The following is a 22,968-nucleotide window of genomic DNA, read 5'->3' on the forward strand; positions in this document are numbered from 1 at the left end:
TTGATGCAGTTTATATACATCACACACATAAAATGAGAGAGAAATGGGTTCATATAGTGAATTCACACAAAGCTAACACTCATAAAATGAGGAGGAAACCTGGACTGTATATATAAAGAAAAAAAAGAAGTGATGAGTATATTACTAGATCAGAATTTGTTCTATTCATGAACAGTGAGTGCAGTGAACAAAATTAGGTAATGAAGGAATAACAGAAAAGTTAAATTTATGGGAAGTGCAAAACTCATAGGGGTCATCCAGCACCTGGGGACTGGGAGGTATAGGTTGGCCATCAGTAATCTGGCACTAATTTTGAATTTCCAGGGTTGCCACACAAACCTGCCGCTACTGTCGGGTGGCGCTACTTGCCACATAAGCAATTCCAATTTCTTTTTCTCCATTTATTGTTATAACCTGTTTACTTTTAGAAATGGTTCCAACGAATAAAAGAAATGCTTCTCTTTCTGTAAAGCACATACACCTTATATTGTCCATAAAAGATAAGGTGGCTTTGAAGCCACTGTCAGTCCCCATGAGCTCAGCTCACTCAAATAAGCTGTGACTAGTAAATTTGGGACTACATATGAAAGAATAGGTCTGTAAAGTAAAAGGACCCAAGTGCAACTAATGTGACATTTTTATTGTGGCAACGTTTCGCTCTCCAGGAGCTTTGTCAAGCCGTTACAAACAGTACATGGACACAGAGGGTATTTATAGGCTCAGAGTGAGGTGCAATACTAGTGGTAGTAGTAGAACTTATATCACTAGTATTGCACCTCACTCTGAGCCTATACATACCCTCTGTGTCCATGCACTGTTTGTAACAGCTTGACAAAGCTCCTGGAGAGTGAAACGTTGCCACAATAAAAGTCACATTAGTTGCACTTGGGTCCTTTTACATTACATAGTCAGTAATTCTACCAACATTATTACAAATGTCTGTGTGGTAAGTGTGCACTATATAAAAAAATCCTGCAGCACACGGTGCATAATGAGAAAACACTGTGACCTTGTTTTTGGTGTAAAAGTGATTTTGCAGTGTATTTTCATATGGTTTCTATGGTTGTATTCTCGTTTTTTTTGGTCTCGTTTGATAGGATGGAAAATACATTATAGAGTTCGTTGGTTTCACGATGGAAAGTATCTTGAAATTGAGCTCAAAGTAGTGGAAATGTTCAAAAGCAAAAGAATGACGTCGCCATCTAATACATTTCCAACTGGTTGGTCTAATACATAGTCGCAAATGGGTAGACAGTATTTATACAATAATGCAGTAGTCTAACAGTAAATCTTCTATTTTTTTTGGTGTGAATAAAAATTCAAAATGGAAAGTAAGTGTAATATAAGAGTGGTCTGGAGATGTGACTAATGAACAGAGAAAGTGTTATTTTAGTGCTAGGAATTTCTGGACTCAATTTTGAAACTGGTATCTCTTGAAATTAGACAAATTAATGATTTCTGGCACTTCATTCGGTAGCTGATATAGGTAAATGGGCAGTTTCTTGTACTCAATCGACAGAATAGAAGGAATACTAGCAAAACAGATATGAGTTTGGTAGAGTGGCACAACGGAATGGGGCAAAATCGCCAATGTGTAAATATCCCCGATCGGTTTACATGTATTCTAACCTCACCACTCTGTAATCTGCAAAATCATTAATCCAGCACCCTACAGGTCCCGGTTATGTTAAATTAGTGATGGTCGACCTGTAATTGGGTGTGATTCAATGAAGGGGAGGTCGTCAAATTCCCCACATTATAAGCCTTTCATTATTATGGGATAAATTGCACAGTATTAAAGCAGAAGAAAATAGGTTATATACATAGGCAAGGCTTAAATCTAATGATCATGGAGCTCCTGCGGAATGAGAGATAATTGGCTTTAATCCAATTAAGAGGTAACAGACAAGAGAATGACACTTATGAAAATAAATATGATAAATAAATTAACTCGCAAAGTCCCCCCTAGGCGTCTGGTCTCTCACATGACTCCTGAAGCTAAATCTGTGTGCTTATTCATTTAAAATATATTTTTATACTTGTTTTAGTAGAGGTATTTGTAACAGAAAAATAAATTAAGAGTAAAAGTTATCCAAAGTTTTATTGCACCCTTAATGTTTTTATTTTACAGATTATACTTATAAAATGGATGATTACTGCAGTAGGGCCCCAGTATAAGTTAATGTATTTCTAATGTATTTCTAGGTAGTAGGTTGGTAGACAGCAACCACCCAGGGAGGTACTACCGTCCTACCAAGTGAGTGTAAAATGAAGCCTGTGATTGTTTTACATGATGGTAGGATTGCTGATGTCTTTTGTCTGTCTCATAAATATGCAAGATTACAGGCATGTCTTGCTACTTCTACTTACACTTAGGTCACACTACACATACATGTACACATTTATTTATACACACTCATCTGAGTTTTCTTTGATTTTATCTTAATAGTTCTTGGTCTTATTAATTTTCCTTTTATATCCATGGGGAAGTGGAATAAGAATCTTTCCTCCGTAAGCCATGCGTGTTGTAAAAGTCAACTAAAATGCCGGGAACAATGGGCTAGTAACCCCTTTTCCTGTAAAGATTACTAAAAAGAATAAGAAGAAGAAAATTGTCAAAGTGGGAAGTCTGAATGTGCGTGGATGTTGTGCAGATGATAAGAAAGAGATGATTGTGGATGTTATGAATGAGAAAAAGCTGGATGTCCTGGCTTTAAGTGAAACAAAGCTGAAGGGGGTGGGAGAGTTTCAGTGGAGAGGAATAAATGGGATTAGGTCAGGGGTTTCAAATAGAGTTAGAGCTAAAGAAGGAGTAGCAATAATGTTGAAGGATAAGCTATGGCAGGAAAAGAGGGACTATAAATGTATTAATTCAAGGATTATGTGGAGCAAAATAAAGATTGGATGTGAAAAGTGGGTTATAATAAGCGTGTATGCACCTGGAGAAGAGAGAAGTGTAGAGGAGAGAGAGAGATTTTGGGAAATGTTGAGTGAATGCGTGGGGAGTTTTGAATCAAGTGTGAGAGTAATGGTGGTTGGGGATTTTAATGCTAAAGTGGGTAAAAATGTTATGGAGGGAGTAGTAGGTAAATTTGGGGTGCCAGGGGTAAATGTAAATGGGGAGCCTTTAATTGAGCTATGTGTAGAAAGAAATTTGGTAATAAGTAATACATATTTTATGAAGAAGAGGATAAATAAATATACAAGGTATGATGTAGCACGTAATGAAAGTAGTTTATTAGATTATGTATTGGTGGATAAAAGGTTGATGGGTAGGCTCCAGGATGTACATGTTTATAGAGGGGCAACTGATATATCGGATCATTATTTAGTTGTAGCTACAGTTAGAAAGAGGTAGATGGGAAAAGAGGAAGGTGGCAACAACAAGTAAGAGGGAGGTGAAAGTGTATAAACTAAGGGAGGAGGAAGTTCGGGTGAGATATAAGCGACTATTGGCAGAAAGGTGGGCTAGTGCAAAGATGAGTAGTGGGGGGGTTGAAGAGGGTTGGAATAGTTTTAAAAATGCAGTATTAGAATGTGGGGCAGAAGTTTGTGGTTATAGGAGGGTGGGGGCAGGAGGAAAGAGGAGTGATTGGTGGAATGATGAAGTAAAGGGTGTGATAAAAGAGAAAAAGGTAGCTTATGAGAGGTTTTTACAAAGCAGAAGTGTTATAAGAAGAGCAGAGTATATGGAGAGTAAAAGAAAGGTAAAGAGAGTGGTGAGAGAGTGCAAAAGGAGAGCAGATGATAGAGTGGGAGAGGCACTGTCAAGAAATTTTAATGAAAATAAGAAAAAATTTTGGAGCGAGTTAAACAAGTTAAGAAAGCCTAGGGAAAATATGGATTTGTCAGTTAAAAACAGAGTAGGGGAGTTAGTAGATGGGGAGATGGAGGTATTGGGTAGATGGCGAGAATATTTTGAGGAACTTTTAAATGTTAAGGAAGAAACAGAGGCAGTAATTTCATGCACTGGTCAGGGAGGTATACCATCTTTTAGGAGTGAAGAAGAGCAGAATGTAAGTGTGGGGGAGGTACGTGAGGCATTACGTAAAATGAAAGGGGGTAAAGCAGCTGGAACTGATGGGATCATGACAGAAATGTTAAAAGCAGGGGGGGATATAGTGTTGGAGTGGTTGGTACTTTTGTTTAATAAATGTATGAAAGAGGGGAAGGTACCTAGGGATTGGCAGAGAGCATGTATAGTCCCTTTATATAAAGGGAAAGGGGACAAAAGAGACTGTAAAAATTACAGAGGAATAAGCTTACTGAGTATACCAGGAAAAGTGTACGGTAGGGTTATAATTGAAAGAATTAGAGGTAAGACAGAATGTAGGATTGCGGATGAGCAAGGAGGTTTTAGAGTGGGTAGGGGATGTGTAGATCAGGTGTTTACATTGAAGCATATATGTGAACAGTATTTAGATAAAGATAGGGAGGTTTTTATTGCATTTATGGATTTAGAAAAGGCATATGATAGAGTGGATAGAGGAGCAATGTGGCAGATGTTGCAAGTATATGGAATAGGTGGTAAGTTATTAAATGCTGTAAAGAGTTTTTATGAGGATAGTGAGGCTCAGGTTAGGGTGTGTAGAAGAGAGGGAGACTACTTCCCGGTAAAAGTAGGTCTTAGACAGGGATGTGTAATGTCACCATGGTTGTTTAATATATTTATAGATGGGGTTGTAAAGGAAGTAAATGCTAGGGTGTTTGGGAGAGGGGTGGGATTAAATTATGGGGAATCAAATTCAAAATGGGAATTGACACAGTTACTTTTTGCTGATGATACTGTGCTTATGGGAGATTCTAAAGAAAAATTGCAAAGGTTAGTGGATGAGTTTGGGAATGTGTGTAAAGGTAGAAAGTTGAAAGTGAACATAGAAAAGAGTAAGGTGATGAGGGTGTCAAATGATTTAGATAAAGAAAAATTGGATATCAAATTGGGGAGGAGGAGTATGGAAGAAGTGAATGTTTTCAGATACTTGGGAGTTGACGTGTCGGCGGATGGATTTATGAAGGATGAGGTTAATCATAGAATTGATGAGGGAAAAAAGGTGAGTGGTGCGTTGAGGTATATGTGGAGTCAAAAAACGTTATCTATGGAGGCAAAGAAGGGAATGTATGAAAGTATAGTAGTACCAACACTCTTATATGGGTGTGAAGCTTGGGTGGTAAATGCAGCAGCAAGGAGACGGTTGGAGGCAGCGGAGATGTCCTGTCTAAGGGCAATGTGTGGTGTAAATATTATGCAAAAAATTCGGAGTGTGGAAATTAGGAGAAGGTGTGGAGTTAATAAAAGTATTAGTCAGAGGGCAGAAGAGGGGTTGTTGAGGTGGTTTGGTCATTTAGAGAGAATGGATCACAGTAGAATGACATGGAAAGCATATAAATCTATAGGGGAAGGAAGGCGGGGTAGGGGTCGTCCTCGAAAGGGTTGGAGAGAGGGGGTAAAGGAGGTTTTGTGGGTAAGGGGCTTGGATTTCCAGCAAGCGTGCGTGAGCGTGTTAGATAGGAGTGAATGGAGACGAATGGTACTTGGGACCTGACGATCTGTTGGAGTGTGAGCAGGGTAATATTTAGTGAAGGGATTCAGGGAAACCGGTTATTTTCATATAGTCGGACTTGAGTCCTGGAAATGGGAAGTACAATGCCTGCACTTTAAAGGAGGGGTTTGGGATATTGGCAGTTTGGAGGGATATGTTGTGTATCTTTATATGTGTATGCTTCTAGACTGTTGTATTCTGAGCACCTCTGCAAAAACAGTGATAATGTGCGAGTGTGGTGAAAGTGTTGAATGATGATGAAAGTATTTTCTTTTTGGGGATTTTCTTTCTTTTTTGGGTCACCCTGCCTCGGTGGGAGACGGCCGACTTGTTGAAAAAAAAAAAAAAAAAAAAAATTTCTAACAATCTTAAGTGTTATGATAAAGGTACATTCCTAAGTTATAATTAATAATATTCAGTCCTGCTCTTTTCACTTAGAAATATAAGTTACCTTCTCTAAGTGAATTTGCTATAATTAAATGTCCTTTTTCTGTTGTGTGTGTGTGATTGGCTTGTGAAAAGCTTACTTAGAGCAGATGCCTAGGACCTGGAACATGTAGTATACAATAAGGGATGCTTGTAAACATTATCAGTTACTTAAAACAAGACAGCTACAAAAGAGTACATGAGCAGCAGCTGGATGGGGAGGGATTCAGTAGGAAGAGAATAAAAGGGTGGAATAGTAGTAGCAAGCATAATTGTGCGAAGGGCTTGGGCATCCAACATGTTACATAGGAGTTGAGCCTCACCCACTGAACATGTCTACTACATGGGAACAGCTAGGCTTTTATCACAGAACCAACCATTGTAATTATTTAATTCTTAACCAATCTCTACGAATAAGACAATCTCCAAACATACAGTAAAAAAATATATTTATACTATAATACAGCCACAATAAATCTATGGGTCTTGACCAGCCTCTACCACACGTGTGAACTTTTTATACACATGCATGAGCACGACTGCATTTGGTAAAACTCGAGAAAAGAATTCAACCTTAAAAACCGCAAACATTAAATCTATGATTCTTGACCAAACAAATGCAAGTTCCCTATACATACATAAAGCATTAGTGAATTTGATAAAATAAATATTTAAAATGATTTGTCTGAATATTTTCTATCAATATTATTACATATCAGTGTTAAGTAGAGTCATCAGTTCGTTCCAAAGTGGTAAGGTCATAAGTGTGACATTAAGATTTGGAACATCACAAGTTATGGTGCTGGCAGCATTAGAAATAAGTGTGGGCTCGTCTGTCATAACACAATGTGATATTCTATGACCTAATATGTCCCCATACTAAAGGATTAGTAGTAAATAGGTACAATATTGCAAAATGCTGATTTAATGACCATGGCTCAATTGAAAGCTAATGAAAATGTGGAGAGGGGGGGGGGGCCTCCTGTAGTATAAGAAAGAGCAAATCTTTTTAAATGTCTTAAATTTGCTGATGCCATCCTGGCTGAAAATACAACTCTCCTATTGATCTTCATGTCCACTGGGTACAGTTCTTCACATTCACAATTCATGTTAAATTTGCATTAGGGTATACAAGAAACTTCTATATTAGTATACAGTGGACCCCCGCCTTACAATATTAATCCATTCCTGAGAGCTCATCGTAAGGCGAATTAATTTTCCCAATAAGAAATCAAATTAATCCGTGCAAGACACCCAAAAGTTTGAAAAAAAAAAAAAAATTACCACATGAAATATTAATTTTAATACACACAAACTTAAGAAGACTTGCACAATTAATACTCCACTAAGAATAGAATACGTAACACTTACCTTTATTGAAGATCTGGTGATGATTGATGGGATGGGAGTGTGTGAAAGTTATTGTTTAGAAGGGGAATCCCCCTCCACTAGGACTTGAGGTATCAAGTCCTTTTCCGGGGTTACTTCCCTTCTTCTTTTAATGCTACTAGGACCAGCTTGAGAGTCACTGGACCTCTGTAATTCCCGTTCCATTAAGATTTGCCTAAAATGGGCCACAACGTTGTCACTGTAATAGTCACCAGCATGGCTTGCAATAGCTGTGTTAGGGTGATTTTCATCTATAAAGGTTTGCAGTTCAACCCACTTTCCACACATTTCCTTAATCTTTGAAGTAGGCACAACTGGCATAGGCTTCTCAGGGTTAGCCCCAAACCCTTCAAAATCTTTCTTTATTTCCATACTAATTCTCACCCTTTTTACCACAGGGTTGGCACTAGAAGCTTTATTGGGGCCCATGGTGACTTATTTTGCAGTTACAAGCACAAAAAACACTGGGATAAGGTGAAATGTACCGAATGTATGCGACCGCACTGGCTGGCTTGTAAACACTTGTGCTGAGGCCACACATGGGACACGTCCCAGACGAATCGCGTGAGGCGAGGCAAAATTTTTGCTTTCAAATGTATCGTATGGCGGATTTAACGTAACGCGATGCCATCGTAAGGCGGGGGTCCACTGTATTTACTCTTTTAAGCCGTAAACAGACTTATTCACTGCCTATAAAAAATATATTATATATATACAGTGGAAGAGTAAAAAGACATTAACCAGATTATATTAATGTCATGACTGATACCAACACTTTGTAATCACTATATTGGTGAGAAAATGTTAATGTAAAAAGAAAAATTCATGTATAAATCATATGCATATCTTTTAAATAATAACTAAAATTGAAAAACAATAATTCTGTACATACTACATGCAATACAAACTTATACAGTATTGTAAAGTGTTATCTTCATTAGGTTTTGGAAAATGCTGCTCAGATAGACTATTTTACAGTTTTAGAATTAGAGACTGCATATACCTTTGGTTTAAGTAAAGAAAAACTGTTTCTTAGGGAATCTTTGAGTTTCTCAAGCAACTCAGAGATCTGAGAACTTCTCATTTTTGTGAGTACTCTTACATATATATGGGAGGTGCCTACAGTCACATCAGTTGAATTCTGACTCTTCTTGTACAAGTGCAGCTATTTCATGCAGAATGAGAGAAATTTTTGTAATTATTTCTTTTATTCTGTACATGGAAGTAAGACTCATTTTTTCACATTGAAAAATATAATGCACAAATATTTCCTATATTGTCATTTATATCATTATAATATTAGAAAATTTTCTTACTGAACAGCAAGTCAAATATATTTGTAAAAAATTGTTTAACCTCTATGTAAAGATACCTTTTCAAGTACATGGAATCATCAATATTGCCAATTTAAGTCAACTAAACTTTATATCACTGTACCGTAAAATGAGCTGCACAAGTTTTGAAAATTGGTGGTTGGAGTTTCACAAAACTTTCTAATACATATTTTGTCAATGTCAAAGAATACTTACCTTATAAAGTACGAAAAAATGGATCTTAAAATAAGCACTGCCTGTCAAACAGTAGGGCTGTTTAGTGCTAAAATCCAGGCTCCCCACTCTACCTAGTTTACCATTTCTAAACTAGTTGCCATTGGTGAACCATGAGAGCATATTGTACTACTAAGCAACTCAGGTCCTGTCAACCAGATAGGTATAGTTTACAAGCTTGCACTACCCATTCTTTTGCAGTAAAATCTGATTTGCAAAGGGGAGACAGGAAGTGGGATCATGGGGCCAATTGTTTAAAAGAAAAAATCCTACATCAAAGGTAAATATTCTATGCTTTCAGGAATTTTTAGTAATAATGGCAAAATCAAATTGGTCAGTAACTAAGCTGAAGTTCACAAAATATTTTGCACTGAAGGACCCACATAGTTTAGTACTTTGCAAAAAGCATCACCAGCACAAGCAATATAGATGCAATTAGCACACTGTTCCAAGGTAATAAGGAACCTGCAGCTGTTAAATGAATAATTCATTCCATTTTTAATGTCAATGTGTCTAAGCATGAAGAGGCTTTGATATACAGTACATTTATATAACTGTGGTGGTGGCGGCACTGCCATTATGACACAACCAGCAGCTGACAAGACTACTGGTATGGTGTAGGTAAAAAGACATGTATACACAAATCAAAATATTAATATATGTCTTCAGTTCTACTTTTCCTTAATGTCTTGATCAGTACCACTTGTCTAAAAGTATTGCTGCAAATATACTATAGGTAGCCACTGAAATATAACACCACCATGTGTTTGTTGGTGTTTAAATATATCACTGCTAGCCTTCTATATACAGTAAAACTTTACAAAAGTGTATAAGCTGATGTGCCAATTTTTATTATATGTACCATAGGGGATCATAGTGACTGGTGAATGAAAGCCAATCAGGTTTGAGAGACAGGGAAGAGTGGTTCCAATTCCTTGAATTAAGGGCTCATTCCCTAGCTAATGTGCTACAGCTTTGTGGAAGGCTCTTCAAGACTGAGTACCTTAATACCAGTGAGAAGCTCTTGATCCAAGGCATAGGAACTATCATCTTCAGATCAAACCTAATTATCTCCCACTCTACAGCATCTTATGACCCCATGAATCATTTTTTTTTTTTTAACAAGTCGGCCATCTCCCACCGAGGCAGGGTGACCCAAAAAGAAAATACTTTCAACACTTTCACTTCACTCACACATAATCACTGTTTTTGCAGAGGTGCTCAGAACACAACAGTTTAGAAGCATATACGTATAAAGATACACAACATATCCCCCCGAACTCCTTCTTTAGAGTGCAGGCATTGTACTTCCCATTTCCAGGACTCGAGTCCGGCTATATAAAAATAACCATGAATAATAACTATAGGAATATAAAACTGTGTCAAAGAACATAGCAGGATTTACAATTGTTTTTACACTATCATTTTAAATGCTAAATCTATATAATTAATAGGTACCTTCGCATATGAAGTCAAGAAGCAAACAAATATATATTTATGTACTATAATGGTTACAAGTTATGTATAACGGCCATTTCTGGAAGATTTATGCAGTACTTGATAAACAAAGGCAGTTACATAATCATACAAGACTCCTGAGTATGATAAACCTCCCTTGTATACTCAGTGAGGTTCAGTATTTTGCTTCTTCACCAGAAGGCAAGTTTCATTTGTTCAGGGTTTCGGTGATCATTGAGGAGTGTACAAATCTAGGATGGATCACCACATGTTGGTTTTTATATTTCTATATTGTCTTTATAGCAGGTCAATTGATTGATATATGAAGCCAAGGTAAGGTAGCTTTATTCACTTTACTTGTGGTGAAAAGCTTCCAGAATGTCTTTCTCAGTAACACAGCCAGGTTCTAAAGTTAGGGGGGAATGAGCACATAAAAAAAAAAAATGCCATGACACTTGCCAAATAACTTTAAATTCATTAGACAAATCAAAACACTGGAAAGTTGGTGGAATAGAGTAACAAGTTCAGAAATTTCTTCCAAGGCCATGCAATCAAAAAGTAAGAGGGCTTACTGTAGTATGATGACCCATCCTAAGTTTATATATTCCTCAATGGTCACTAAAGTCATGAACAAATATAACTCGACTCCTGGTGGTGCCACTTCAAAGGAAGTCTGCCAATTCCTGTAAATACATTAACACATGACAGCCAGTTGCACAGTAATAAAAACCAAGGGCAGACACAACAAAACCTAAATTAACTAAATCAAAATTAGAAACAAGAATTTCATATGCAGGAGTCAATAATGTTTTTGCACATACCTCTATATTTACCACATACTCCATGTATCTCATGCAGATGGCTGTGGCAAATTATATGCATTCATTGTATACCAAACAACCCTGCAGTATAATACTAAGCATGGGAGACAACAGAAATTTATAGTGGAGACAGCCTAAGCAGAGCCATAAAACACCAAATTCTTAATAGTGTAACTCAGCCTAGGAAGCTCAATATCCATGATCCTCAAGGATCATTACTACCAGTGAGGGACTCTTGATGCTGGAAACTGGACCTGTTCTTCCCATCCTTGAGCCTAATTGCCTCCCATTTTTCCAGGTTCTGTATGACCTTTATAAATTTAGTGCTTCCCCTAAATATAATAAGAATCAGCCATATCCATGGCTGTGAACAAGCCTAGCTTTTTACTATTTTAATCAGGGGAAAGCACTAAACTGTGGGGGTCATCTGGCACTTAGGAGGACAAGATCAGTTCCTTGAATCAAGAGCCGCTCACCAGCATCAAAGCACCTCCCTTGAGCAGTAACAAGAATAAACGAGGCTTCACAAATGTCAAATCAATCTGGGAAAAAATTGAGACTAATACTAAATTCTCATTGGATTTCTAGCACAGGCAAGAAACAAGCAAATGTATAGCATGGGCCTACTAGTCAACGAAGGTTGCATGGTATCAGGAATTATGCAACTTTTGGCTGCTTAATACAGTATTATGTAATCTGAGGGTTCACCACTGACAACTAGTCGAGGTGAGGAGTAAACACTGTTAACAGCAGTACTAGGTGAACCAAGAGTTATGCAACTCTAGTTAGCACAGAATGAAGATTTTACATCACATTCACCTGATACTCAGAGAATATGCAAAATGAACTAGTATATAATTATTTCATGAGAATGTTTTTTTTGGGTGTGTGAAGTCCGGTAACACTGGAAAGTAACTTAAATGCACATCTGTATAATTACAGAAAAATAATAAATAAAATAAATACCAAGCACAATTTTACTTTGTAAATATTGTACTCTTAATTCTTAGAAATAAAAGTAACCTGAATTCATTTCTCAAAATGCTTTTCTAATGAAGCAACTTCATATCACAATTTTTTTTTTTTTGCATGACAATGAAAACCACCGACAAAACAATTAAATGTGAAAAGCATTTAGATATACCTATCAGAAAAAAAGCAAATGCAGCATTACAAACCATCAAACTGAGTAAACACTGGCTGGTCAGTATTTGCATTTAAACTTCATAAAAGGTCATTATTTTGCACCCAGCTTCAACTTTAGTTTACGAAGGAATAAATGAACAAGTTTCTTCACACTATACAGGTGGTATCGGTGAAGGTGCTAGGGTACAAGACACTGGACGGACACTGTCACAACTCGCATTACTTAAAAATATAAAATGTTTTAAATTACACATTGAACTAGAGGTGAACAGAGCAAAAACCTGCTTTATTGAAGCCTTCAACTTAAGAAGTGTGATGACATGAAGTCCTGTAGAGCCCTGAGACATGCATAATGTTCAGTGTAACCACCAGCAATGGCCTGAGGAGAAGCCCTGCGCACGTGATTCAAATACCCGCCACTCTCCAGTTCTTCCCAAGTTGGCACAGGTAAGGAAGCTGAGAGCTTAGGAGGCTCATACTTGTATGGTTTCTCCTGTAATGAAATTAAACATACAAATAATCATGCTCTACAAAAACAATACTAATAAAATTACATTAACCCTTTCAGGGTCGGTGCAGTACTTCGATGCGTAAATTCTAGTGCCTTCAAATTGAGCGGAAGAAAGCTGGTAGGCCTACATATGAAAGAATGGGTCTGCATGGTCAGTGTGCGCAGTATAAAAAAAAATCCTGCAGCACGCAGTGCATAGAGAGAAAAAAAAAACTCAGACCATGTTTTTGGTTTAAAACAGCGACTTTGCAGTGGGAGACGACCGACTTGTTGGAAAAAAAAAAAAAAAAAATTATGATTGTTTTCTTGGTCTCATTTGATAGAATGGAAGATATATTACAGAAATAGAAATGATTCTGATTGGTTTCATGATGAAAAGTACCTTGAAATTGAGCTCATAATAACAGAAATGTTTGATTTTTGCCAATGTTCATGAGTATACAAATCACACCACACGTCCAATACACGTCAACTGGCGAGTCTTATATTATTTCACAAGTACGCTGATACCATTTTTACAACGATGCAGTAGTATGCATAACAGTAAATATTCTATTTTTTGTGAGAATAAAAATTCAAAATGGAAAGCAATATAAGAGGGGCCTGGAGATGCGACTAATGAACGGAGAAAATGTTATTTTAATTTTAGTGCCAGGAATGTCTTGTTTATTCTGGACCCTATTCTGAAATTGGCATCTTTTGAAATTTGTGTGAAATTGGCCAAATTGCCAATTTTTGACCACTTCATCTGGTAGTTGAAATTGGTAAATGGGCAATTTCTTGTACTCATTTGATAGAACAAATGGAGTTCTAGCAAAACAGCTATGATAGTCAGCTGGAACATTGGAAATGGGCAAAAGTGAGTGAAATTGCCGATGCGTAAATATCATTGAAACCGCTAACTTTGCGAGAGCATAATTCTGTAAGTTTTCTATCAAATTTCATATACAGTGGACCCCCGCTTAACGATCACCTCCAAATGCGACCAATTATGTAAGTGCATTTGTACGTGTATGTTTGGGGGTCTGAAATGGACTAATCTACTTCACGATATTCCTTATGGGAACAAATTCGGTCAGTACTGGCACCTGAACATACTTCTGGAATGAAAAAATATCGTTAACCGGGGGTCCACTGTACTTGTGTCATTATCATCAGGAAAAGATTCTCTATTATTTCATTTTTTTTTTTTTTTTTTTGACCCTGAGAATGAGTTCAGGATTGGGGGTCTCAACCCTGAAAGGGTTAAAATAAAAATTTAAACCAGTTATATAATGATAAAGTTTATCTCTCATTAGATTATGACAGAGCAGCCATTATGACGACTCGAGCAAAACTAATGTCTAGTTGGTGTTCGTAGTTATCTGTGCCCCAACTGGCACCTGGTCCTAGCCCAGGGATGGGTTGTGGAGCAGACAAATTCTCAAAACCCATCAAAGGTACTTTTAAAGAAAAACTTTATCTACATTAATTGTAATTATAATTATTTTGGGCACAAAGAATATTATTTTATTAACACATCAGCTCTTTCCCACCAAGGCAGGGTGGCCCGAAAAAGAAAAACTTTCATCATTCACTCCATCACTGTCTTGCCAGAGGCATGTTTACACTACAGTTATGAAACTGCAACATTAACACCCTTCCTTCAAGAGTGCCGGCACTGTACTTCCCATCTCTAGGAATCAAGTCCGGCCTGCCAGTTTCCCTGAATCCCTTCATAAATTTTACCTTGCTTACACTCCAACAGAACATCAAGTCCCAAAAACCATTTGCTCCTATCTAACATGCTCACATACGCTTGCTAGAAGTCCAAGCCCCTCACACACACAACCTCCCTCCAACCTTTTTAAGGCTGACCCCTACCCCGCTTTCCCTCCACTACAGATTTATACACTCTCGAAGTCATTCACTTTCATTCCATCCTCTCTACATGTCCAAACCATCTCAATAACAGCTCCTCAGTTCCTCTGAATAACAGTTTTCATAATCCTGCACCTCCTCCTAATCTCCAAACTATGGATTCTCTGCATTATATTCACATGACATCTCCACTGCCTCCAGCCTTCTCCTTGTTGCAACATTCACCACCCATGCCTCACACCCACAAAAGAGGTTAATTTTTCTTTTTTTCAACACATCAGTTGTCTCCCACTGAGGCAGGGTGCCCCAAAAAGAAAATACAGTGGACCCCCGCTTAACGATCACCTCCAAATGCGTCCAATTATGTAAGTGTATTTATGTAAGTGCGTTTGTACGTGTATGTTTGGGGGTCTGAAATGGACTAATCTACTTCACAATATTCCTTATGGGAAAAAATTCGGTCAGTACTGGCACCTGAACATACTACTGGAATGAAAAAAGTTTGTTAACCGGGGGTCCACTGTACTTTCATCATCATTCAACACTTTCACCTCCTCATACATAATCAATGTCTTTGCAGAGGCGCTCAGATACAACAGTTTAGATGTCCCTCAATCTGCCAATATCTTAAACCCCTCCCCTTTGAAGTGCAGGCATTGTACTTCCCATTTCCAGGACTCAAGTCCGGCTAACCGGTTTTCCTGAAACCCTTCACAAAATATTACCCTAAGTGCTAAACCAACAAGGGTCATACAGTTATTTATTTATTTTTTTATTATCACACTTGCCGATTCCCACCAAGGCAGGGTGGCCCGAAAAAGAAAAACTTTCACCATCATTCACTCCATCACTGTCTTGCCAGAAGGGTGCTTTACACTACAGTTTTTAAACTGCAACATTAACACCCCTCCTTCAGAGTGCAGGCACTGTACTTCCCATCTCCAGGACTCAAGTCCGGCCTGCCGGTTTCCCTGAACCCCTTCATAAATGTTACTTTGCTCACACTCCAACTGCACATCAAGTATTAAAAACCATTCGTCTCCATTCACTCCTATCAAACACGCTCACGCACGCCTGCTGGAAGTCCAAGCCCCTCGCACACAAAACCTCCTTTACCCCCTCCCTCCAACCTTTCCTAGGCTGACCCCTACCCCGCCTTCCTTCCACTACAGACTGATACACTCTTGAAGTCATTCTGTTTTGCTCCATTCTCTCTACATGTCCGAACCACCTCAACAACCCTTCCTCAGCCCTCTGGACAACAGTTTTGGTAATCCCGCACCTCCTCCTAACTTCCAAACTACGAATTCTCTGCATTATATTCACACCACACATTGCCCTCAGACATGACATCTCTACTGCCTCCAGCCTTCTCCTCACTGCAACATTCATCACCCATGCTTCACACCCATATAAGAGTGTTGGTAAAACTATACTCTCATACATTCCCCTCTTTGCCTCCAAGGACAAAGTTCTTTGTCTCCACAGACTCCTAAGTGCACCACTCACCCTTTTCCCCTCATCAATTCTATGATTCACCTCATCCTTCATAGACCCATCCGCTGACACGTCCACTCCCAAATATCTGAATACATTCACCTCCTCCATACTCTCTCCCTCCAATCTGATATTCAATCTTTCATCACCTAATATTTTTGTTATCCTCATAACCTTACTCTTTCCTGTATTCACTTTTAATTTTCTTCTTTTGCACACCCTACCAAATTCATCCACCAATCTCTGCAACTTCTCTTCAGAATCTCCCAAGAGCACAGTGTCATCAGCAAAGAGCAACTGTGACAACTCCCACTTTATGTGTGATTCCTTATCTTTTAACTCCACGCCTCTTGTCAAGACCCTCGCATTTACTTCTCTTACAACCCCATCTATAAATATATTAAACAACCACGGTGACATCACACATCCCTGTCTAAGGCCTACTTTTACTGGGAAATAATTTCCCTCTTTCCTATGTACTCTAACTTGAGCCTCACTATCCTCATAAAAACTCTTCACTGCTTTCAGTAACCTACCTCCTACACCATACACCTGTAACATCCGCCACATTGCCCCCCTATCCACCCTGTCATACGCCTTTTCCAAATCCATAAATGCCACAAAGACCTCTTTAGCCTTATCTAAATACTGTTCACTTATATGTTTCACTGTAAACACCTGGTCCACACACCCCCTACCTTTCCTAAAGCCTCCTTGTTCATCTGCTATCCTATTCTCAGTCTTACTTTTAATTCTTTCAATAATAACTCTACCATACACTTTACCAGGTATACTCAACAGACTTATCCCCCTATAATTTTTGCACTCTCTTTTGTCCCCTTTGCCTTTATACAAAGGAACTATGCATGCTCTCTGCCAATCCCTAGGTACCTTACCCTCTTCCATACATTTATTAAATAATTGCACCAACCACTCCAAAACTATATCCCCACCTGCTTTTAACATTTCTATCTTTATCCCATCAATCCCGGCTGCCTTACCCCCTTTCATTTTACCTACTGCCTCACGAACTTCCCCCACACTCACAACTGGCTCTTCCTCACTCCTACAAGATGTTATTCCTCCTTGCCCTATACACGAAATCACAGCTTCCCTATCTTCATCAACATTTAACAATTCCTCAAAATATTCCCTCCATCTTCCCAATACCTCTAACTCTCCATTTAATAACTCTCCTCTCCTATTTTTAACTGACAAATCCATTTGTTCTCTAGGCTTCCTTAACTTGTTAATCTCACTCCAAAACTTTTTCTTATTTTCAACAAAATTTGTTGATAACATCTCACCCACTCTCTCATTTGCTCTCTTTTTACATTGCTTCACCACTCTCTTAACCTCTCTCTTTTTCTCCATATACTCTTCCCTCCTTGCATCACTTCTACTTTGTAAAAACTTCTCATATGCTAACTTTTTCTCCCTTACTACTCTCTTTACATCATCATTCCACCAATCGCTCCTCTTCCCTCCCGCACCCACTTTCCTGTAACCACAAACTTCTGCTGAACACTCTAACACTACATTTTTAAACCTACCCCATAGCTCTTCGACCCCATTGCCTATGCTCTCATTAGCCCACCTATCCTCCAATAGCTGTTTATATCTTTCCCTAACTGCCTCCTCTTTTAGTTTATAAACCTTCACCTCTCTCTTCCCTGATGCTTCTATTCTCCTTGTATCCCATCTACCTTTTACTCTCAGTGTAGCTACAACTAGAAAGTGATCTGATATATCTGTGACCCCTCTATAAACATGTACATCCTGAAGTCTACTCAACAGTCTTTTATCTACCAATACATAATCCAACAAACTACTGTCATTTTGCCCTACATCATATCTTGTATACTTATTTATCCTCTTTTTCTTAAAATATGTATTACCTATAACTAAACCCCTTTCTATACAAAGTTCATACAGTTATAATGTTAAAAACTTGCTAGGATTTGATGAAAAATATTTATCTTGACTACCACCATCTTAAAACTTTCCATAAACAACCCGCTCTAAGCTTAATGACTTAAGAACGATTTTTCTCAGATTACTAACTCAGAGGATTAGTAATCCGAGATAACTCAGGAAGACTACTATATCTGGCTTACTACCACTGCGGTCCCTTGATTCTCTTTACCTGTGACCAACAAGTTGGCTAATACCCAGGTACCAACTTTGCTGCTAGGTGAACATGGGCAACAGATGTAAGAAAACATGCCCAAAATTTTCCACTCATGATAGGCTCAAACCTGGATTCCTTTGATTTGAGTTGAAGGTACTACCACTTGAGCCACTTTCTTTACTTTATTATATAACAATTTTAGAATTATATTTTCATATAGTCGGACTTGAGTCCTGGAAATGGGAAGTACAATGCCTGCACTTTAAAGGAGGGGTTTGGGATATTGGCAGTTTGGAGGGATATATTGTGTATCTTTATATGTGTATGCTTTTAGACTGTTGTATTCTGAGCACCTCTGCAAAAACAGTGATAATGTGCGAGTGTGGTGAAAGTGTTGAATGATGATGAAAGTATTTTCTTTTTGGGGATTTTCTTTCTTTTTTGGGTCACCCTGCCTCGGTGGGAGACGGCCGACTTGTTGAAAAAAAAAAAAAAAAAAATTTAGAATACACAGAAAGTGTTCCTTTGTTTTTAAAAAAATTTAAGCATCACATTTTATATTTAATTTCTTATAAAGTGGACCAGTAAGCCAGTAGAAGGCCTTGATCAAGTGATCGAAATCCCCACTGAGGGAATTCATCATAAGACTAAGACCCATGTAAAGAAATTTTTTTTCTCATTTCTCAAGACAAACAAAATACCACTCTACAGAGAATAAAAAATCACAATATCATGGATAGAAAAATTCACAAAATAATCCACACTTAGAAGAGGAAACTTATGACAACATTTCATTCCATCCTGAACCACCGTCAAGTTGAGACACGACAATGGTTCAGGATGAACCAAAACTTCATCACAAGTTCCTTCTCCTGAGTGCGAACTACAGTGGACCCCCGCTTAACGATCACCTCCAAATGCGACCAATTATGTAAGTGTATTTATGTAAGTGCGTTTGTACCTGAAATGTGATGCTTACCGAACTACTACTGAATGAAAAAAGTTCGTTAACTGAAAAGACCATTCCCATGTGGGGCTACACTAACCCTGCCCAGCCCTGCAAACCCAATCTTAACACCTGATGAGAATTCTTTGAGATTGGCCTGGGCCATGGCTATTTCTAGCTCTTTCTTCTTCTGGTTTTCTCGCTGTTGTTCTTCCTTGAGGCGCTCGGCATGAGACTGAACGATGAGAGAAGCATCTCCCTCAGAGGCCATCAGATCCTGGAAGAATTTACTAAGTGCAGTTTACATAAAAAATAAAATAAACATCAACTTTAACTTAACCCTTAAACTGTCCAATCGTAGATACTATACGTTTGCTAGCGTAGCACTCCAAACGTAGATCTACGTTTTTTTTTTTACATTGTTGCTTATGGAGATCTACGTTTTGACAGTTTAAGGGTTAAATAATCTAACATAGTGTATTAAGGTAATTAAGGTAACCCTAACCTGGTGGGTAATCACTGAAGTAAAAAAAAAAATTAAGGTTAATAATTACATTTAAAGGTTATTAACAGAGGTATTATTTGTTATAAATGACAGTCTAAAAGACAGAAATGTAATCTAAAATTTTAAAATGTTAATAAATAAACTGATTATATCAAAATTATTACATACAGAAAACCTTTGATATAACAGACTAACGGGGAGGATTGTCCGAGTGTCCATTAAATCATAGCAATAAAAGCACATAAGTACTCCACTGTGTATCTAACATAGCAATATATACACAATTTACAGATACACTGCAATAAACATTGAGAACAAAGGAGACAAAAGAACAATTTACCCAGTGGATTTGGACCATCATATCAAGAAGTCTGTTATATCAAGGCCTGGTAAACTAAGGGTTCACTGTATTTTACACTCACAAGGAAATTACTGTACCTTTATAAGAGACGTCTTCTGCCGTTCACGGCTTAATTTTGACTTCTCCATTTCTTCTCTTTGTAATCTCTGTCTCTCTATGCTCCTTATCATCTCCGCATCCAAATATCTATCTATCTCTTCCTGCTCTCGACTCCTGAAACATTGAATAAATTTACTGCAGTAACTGCCTAAACTCTAAGCATATTTCATTAGTTATTTTCACATACACAATCAAGTCTTCAAAGAACCTTCTACATACACCTTGGGCCTTGTACGTACTATTTTAATTTTTGATTAGCATGCAACCCTTCTCCATTGAAAAGATGATATGGTAATGATTGATGACGATGCTGACACCAACGATAATGAACAAAATACAGTACAGTGGACCCCGCCTTACGATATTAATCCGTTCCTGAGAGCTCATCGTTAGCCGAATTAATTTTCCCCATAAGAAATAATGGAAATCAAATTAATCCGTTCCTGACGCCCCAAAGTATGAAAAAAAAAAAATTTTACATGAAAAATTAATTTTAATACACACAAACTGAAGAAGACATGCACAATTACTACTCTACTAAGACTAGAATACATGACACTTACCTTTATTGAAGATCTGGTGTGTGGAAGTTATTGTTTAGAAGGGGAATCCCCCTTCCATTAGGATTTGAGGTAGCAAGTCCTCTTCTGGGGTTACTTCCCTTCTTCTTTTAATGCCACTAGGACCAGCTTGAGAGTCACTGGACCTCTGTCGCACAACAAATCTGTCCATAGAGCTCTGTACCTCCCGTTCCTTTAAGACTTTCCTAAAATGGGCCATAACATTGTCATTGTACAGGTTGCCAACACGGCTTGGTGACCTGGTGGTTAACGCTCTCGCTTCACACGGTGAGGGCCTGGGTTCGATTCCCAGCCAGAGTAGAAACATTGGACGTGTTTCTTTCAACCTGTTGTCTATGTTCCCCATCAGTAAAATGGGTACCTGGGTGTTAGTCGACTGGTGTGGGTCGCATCCTAGGACACTGACCTAAGGAGGCCTGGTCACAGACCGGGCCGCGGGGGCGTTGACCCCCGGAACTCTCTCCAGGTAAACTCCAGGCTTGCAGTAGCTGTGTCAGGGTGATTTTCATTCGTAAAAGTTTGCAGTTCAACCCACTTTGCACACATTTCCTTAATCTCTTTTTTCAATTCCATACTAATTCTCGCCCTTTTTACCACAGGGATGGCACTAGAAGCTTTCTTGGGGTTCATGGTGACTTATTTTGCAGTTACAAGCACTAAAAACACTGGGATAAGGTGAAATGTACCAAATGTATGCGTAGATGAGACTGCACTGGCTGGCTTGTAAACACTGGCGCTGAGGCCACACGTGGGACGCGTCTCGGACGAATCACGTAAGGCGAGTTTTTTATCGTGAGGAGAGGCAAAATTTTTACGTTCAAGTGCTTCATATGGCGGATTTAACGTAACACGATGTGTTCGTAAGGCGGGGGTCCAATGTACTCTACAGCAAAGCACTAGATATACAGTACTGTATAGTAAAGTACCAGAAATACAGTACTATACAGTAAAGGATTAGAAATACAATACTGCATTTCTAATCCTTTAAAAATACCAGGAATACAATACTGTATAGCAGAGCACTACACACATGTATCAGCAAAATATGTACATTATTACTACAGCATTCAGGGATTCACACATTCAACCCCATTACATAAATAGAGACAGCTTACACCAATTAAATATTCAAACCCAAAGCATATAGAGTGGAACCTCGGTACTCGAACTTAATTCGTTCCAGAAGGTTGTTCAAGTGCTGATCTGGTCAAGTATTGAACGAACTTTTCCCATAGGGAATAATGTGAATTAGATTAATCTGTTTCAGACCCCAAAAAATACACTTACAGCGAATCTGCAGTGTATTTTTGTATGGTATTTATAATTGTATTCTCGTTTTCTTGGTCTTATTTGACAGAATGAAAGATATATTACAAAAATAGAGATGGTTTTGAATGGTTTACAGACTAAAAGTACCTTGAAATTGAGGTCAAAGTAGCAGAATTGTTTGATTTTTGCTGATGTTCAAGAGTAAACAAATCACATCATGCATCACTGGTGGGTCTAATATGCTTTCACAATGTGCTATTATTTATACCATTTTTTCAATAATGCAGTAGTCTGCATAACACTAAATCTTCTATTTTTGTGTGTGAATAAAAATTCAAAATGGAAAGCAAGTGTAATATAAGAGGGGTCTGAAGTGGGAGGAGCTATAGGTGAGAGGGAGGGGGACAGCAGGAGGAGGATTCAGTATATGAAGAGTCATCTTGATAACTGGATACTAGTGGTGGTGCAAATACAATGTGTAATTATGATAATATTAGTAATAAAGGTTGTTTATCCACCACATTTATTCCAACTTCATATCAGAAACACAATAGACAACCTAGAAGCACAATAAAGATGCAGAAATTAATAACAAAAGGCATATTATATGGAGAGGCAGAGGCAGTGTTTACATCAGGGCAAACACACACTAACCAATTTTCTTTTTGGTTGGCTGTTATCACTAATCTTCTTAGGCCCCATGGTGATTTATTTATACAAATATAAAAAACACCCAAAAATGCTAAGAAACATGAAATAGTTTACAGTGAAGTTCAGTGGAGTTTTGGACTGAGCGACAGCTGCGGGGAGACTGACGCACCTGTTCTGGCAAGTCGTGTTTGTTTGGTCGAGTGTCGAGCAAAAGGTTGGCTACCAAGTGA

General features: G+C 38.1%; 1 protein-coding gene across 1 annotated transcript in view; it reads right to left on the reverse strand.

The window, feature by feature from the left end:
• Positions 1-5,254: 5,254 nt before the first annotated feature.
• Positions 5,255-22,968, reverse strand: part of Mat1 (CDK-activating kinase assembly factor) — a 36,064-nt gene continuing 18,350 nt past the window's right edge. Inside the window, exons 5-7 of the mRNA XM_070095622.1 lie at positions 20,216-20,351; positions 19,373-19,549; positions 5,255-12,820 (exon numbers count right to left, since the gene is read on the reverse strand). Coding sequence (XP_069951723.1) covers positions 12,626-12,820; positions 19,373-19,549; positions 20,216-20,351 — 508 coding nt within the window. The 3' untranslated portion in view covers positions 5,255-12,625. The remainder of the gene's footprint in view (positions 12,821-19,372; positions 19,550-20,215; positions 20,352-22,968) is intronic.

The sequence above is a fragment of the Cherax quadricarinatus genome, chromosome 51 (genome assembly GCF_038502225.1).
Source record: "Cherax quadricarinatus isolate ZL_2023a chromosome 51, ASM3850222v1, whole genome shotgun sequence".
NCBI classification, from domain to species: domain Eukaryota; kingdom Metazoa; phylum Arthropoda; class Malacostraca; order Decapoda; family Parastacidae; genus Cherax; species Cherax quadricarinatus.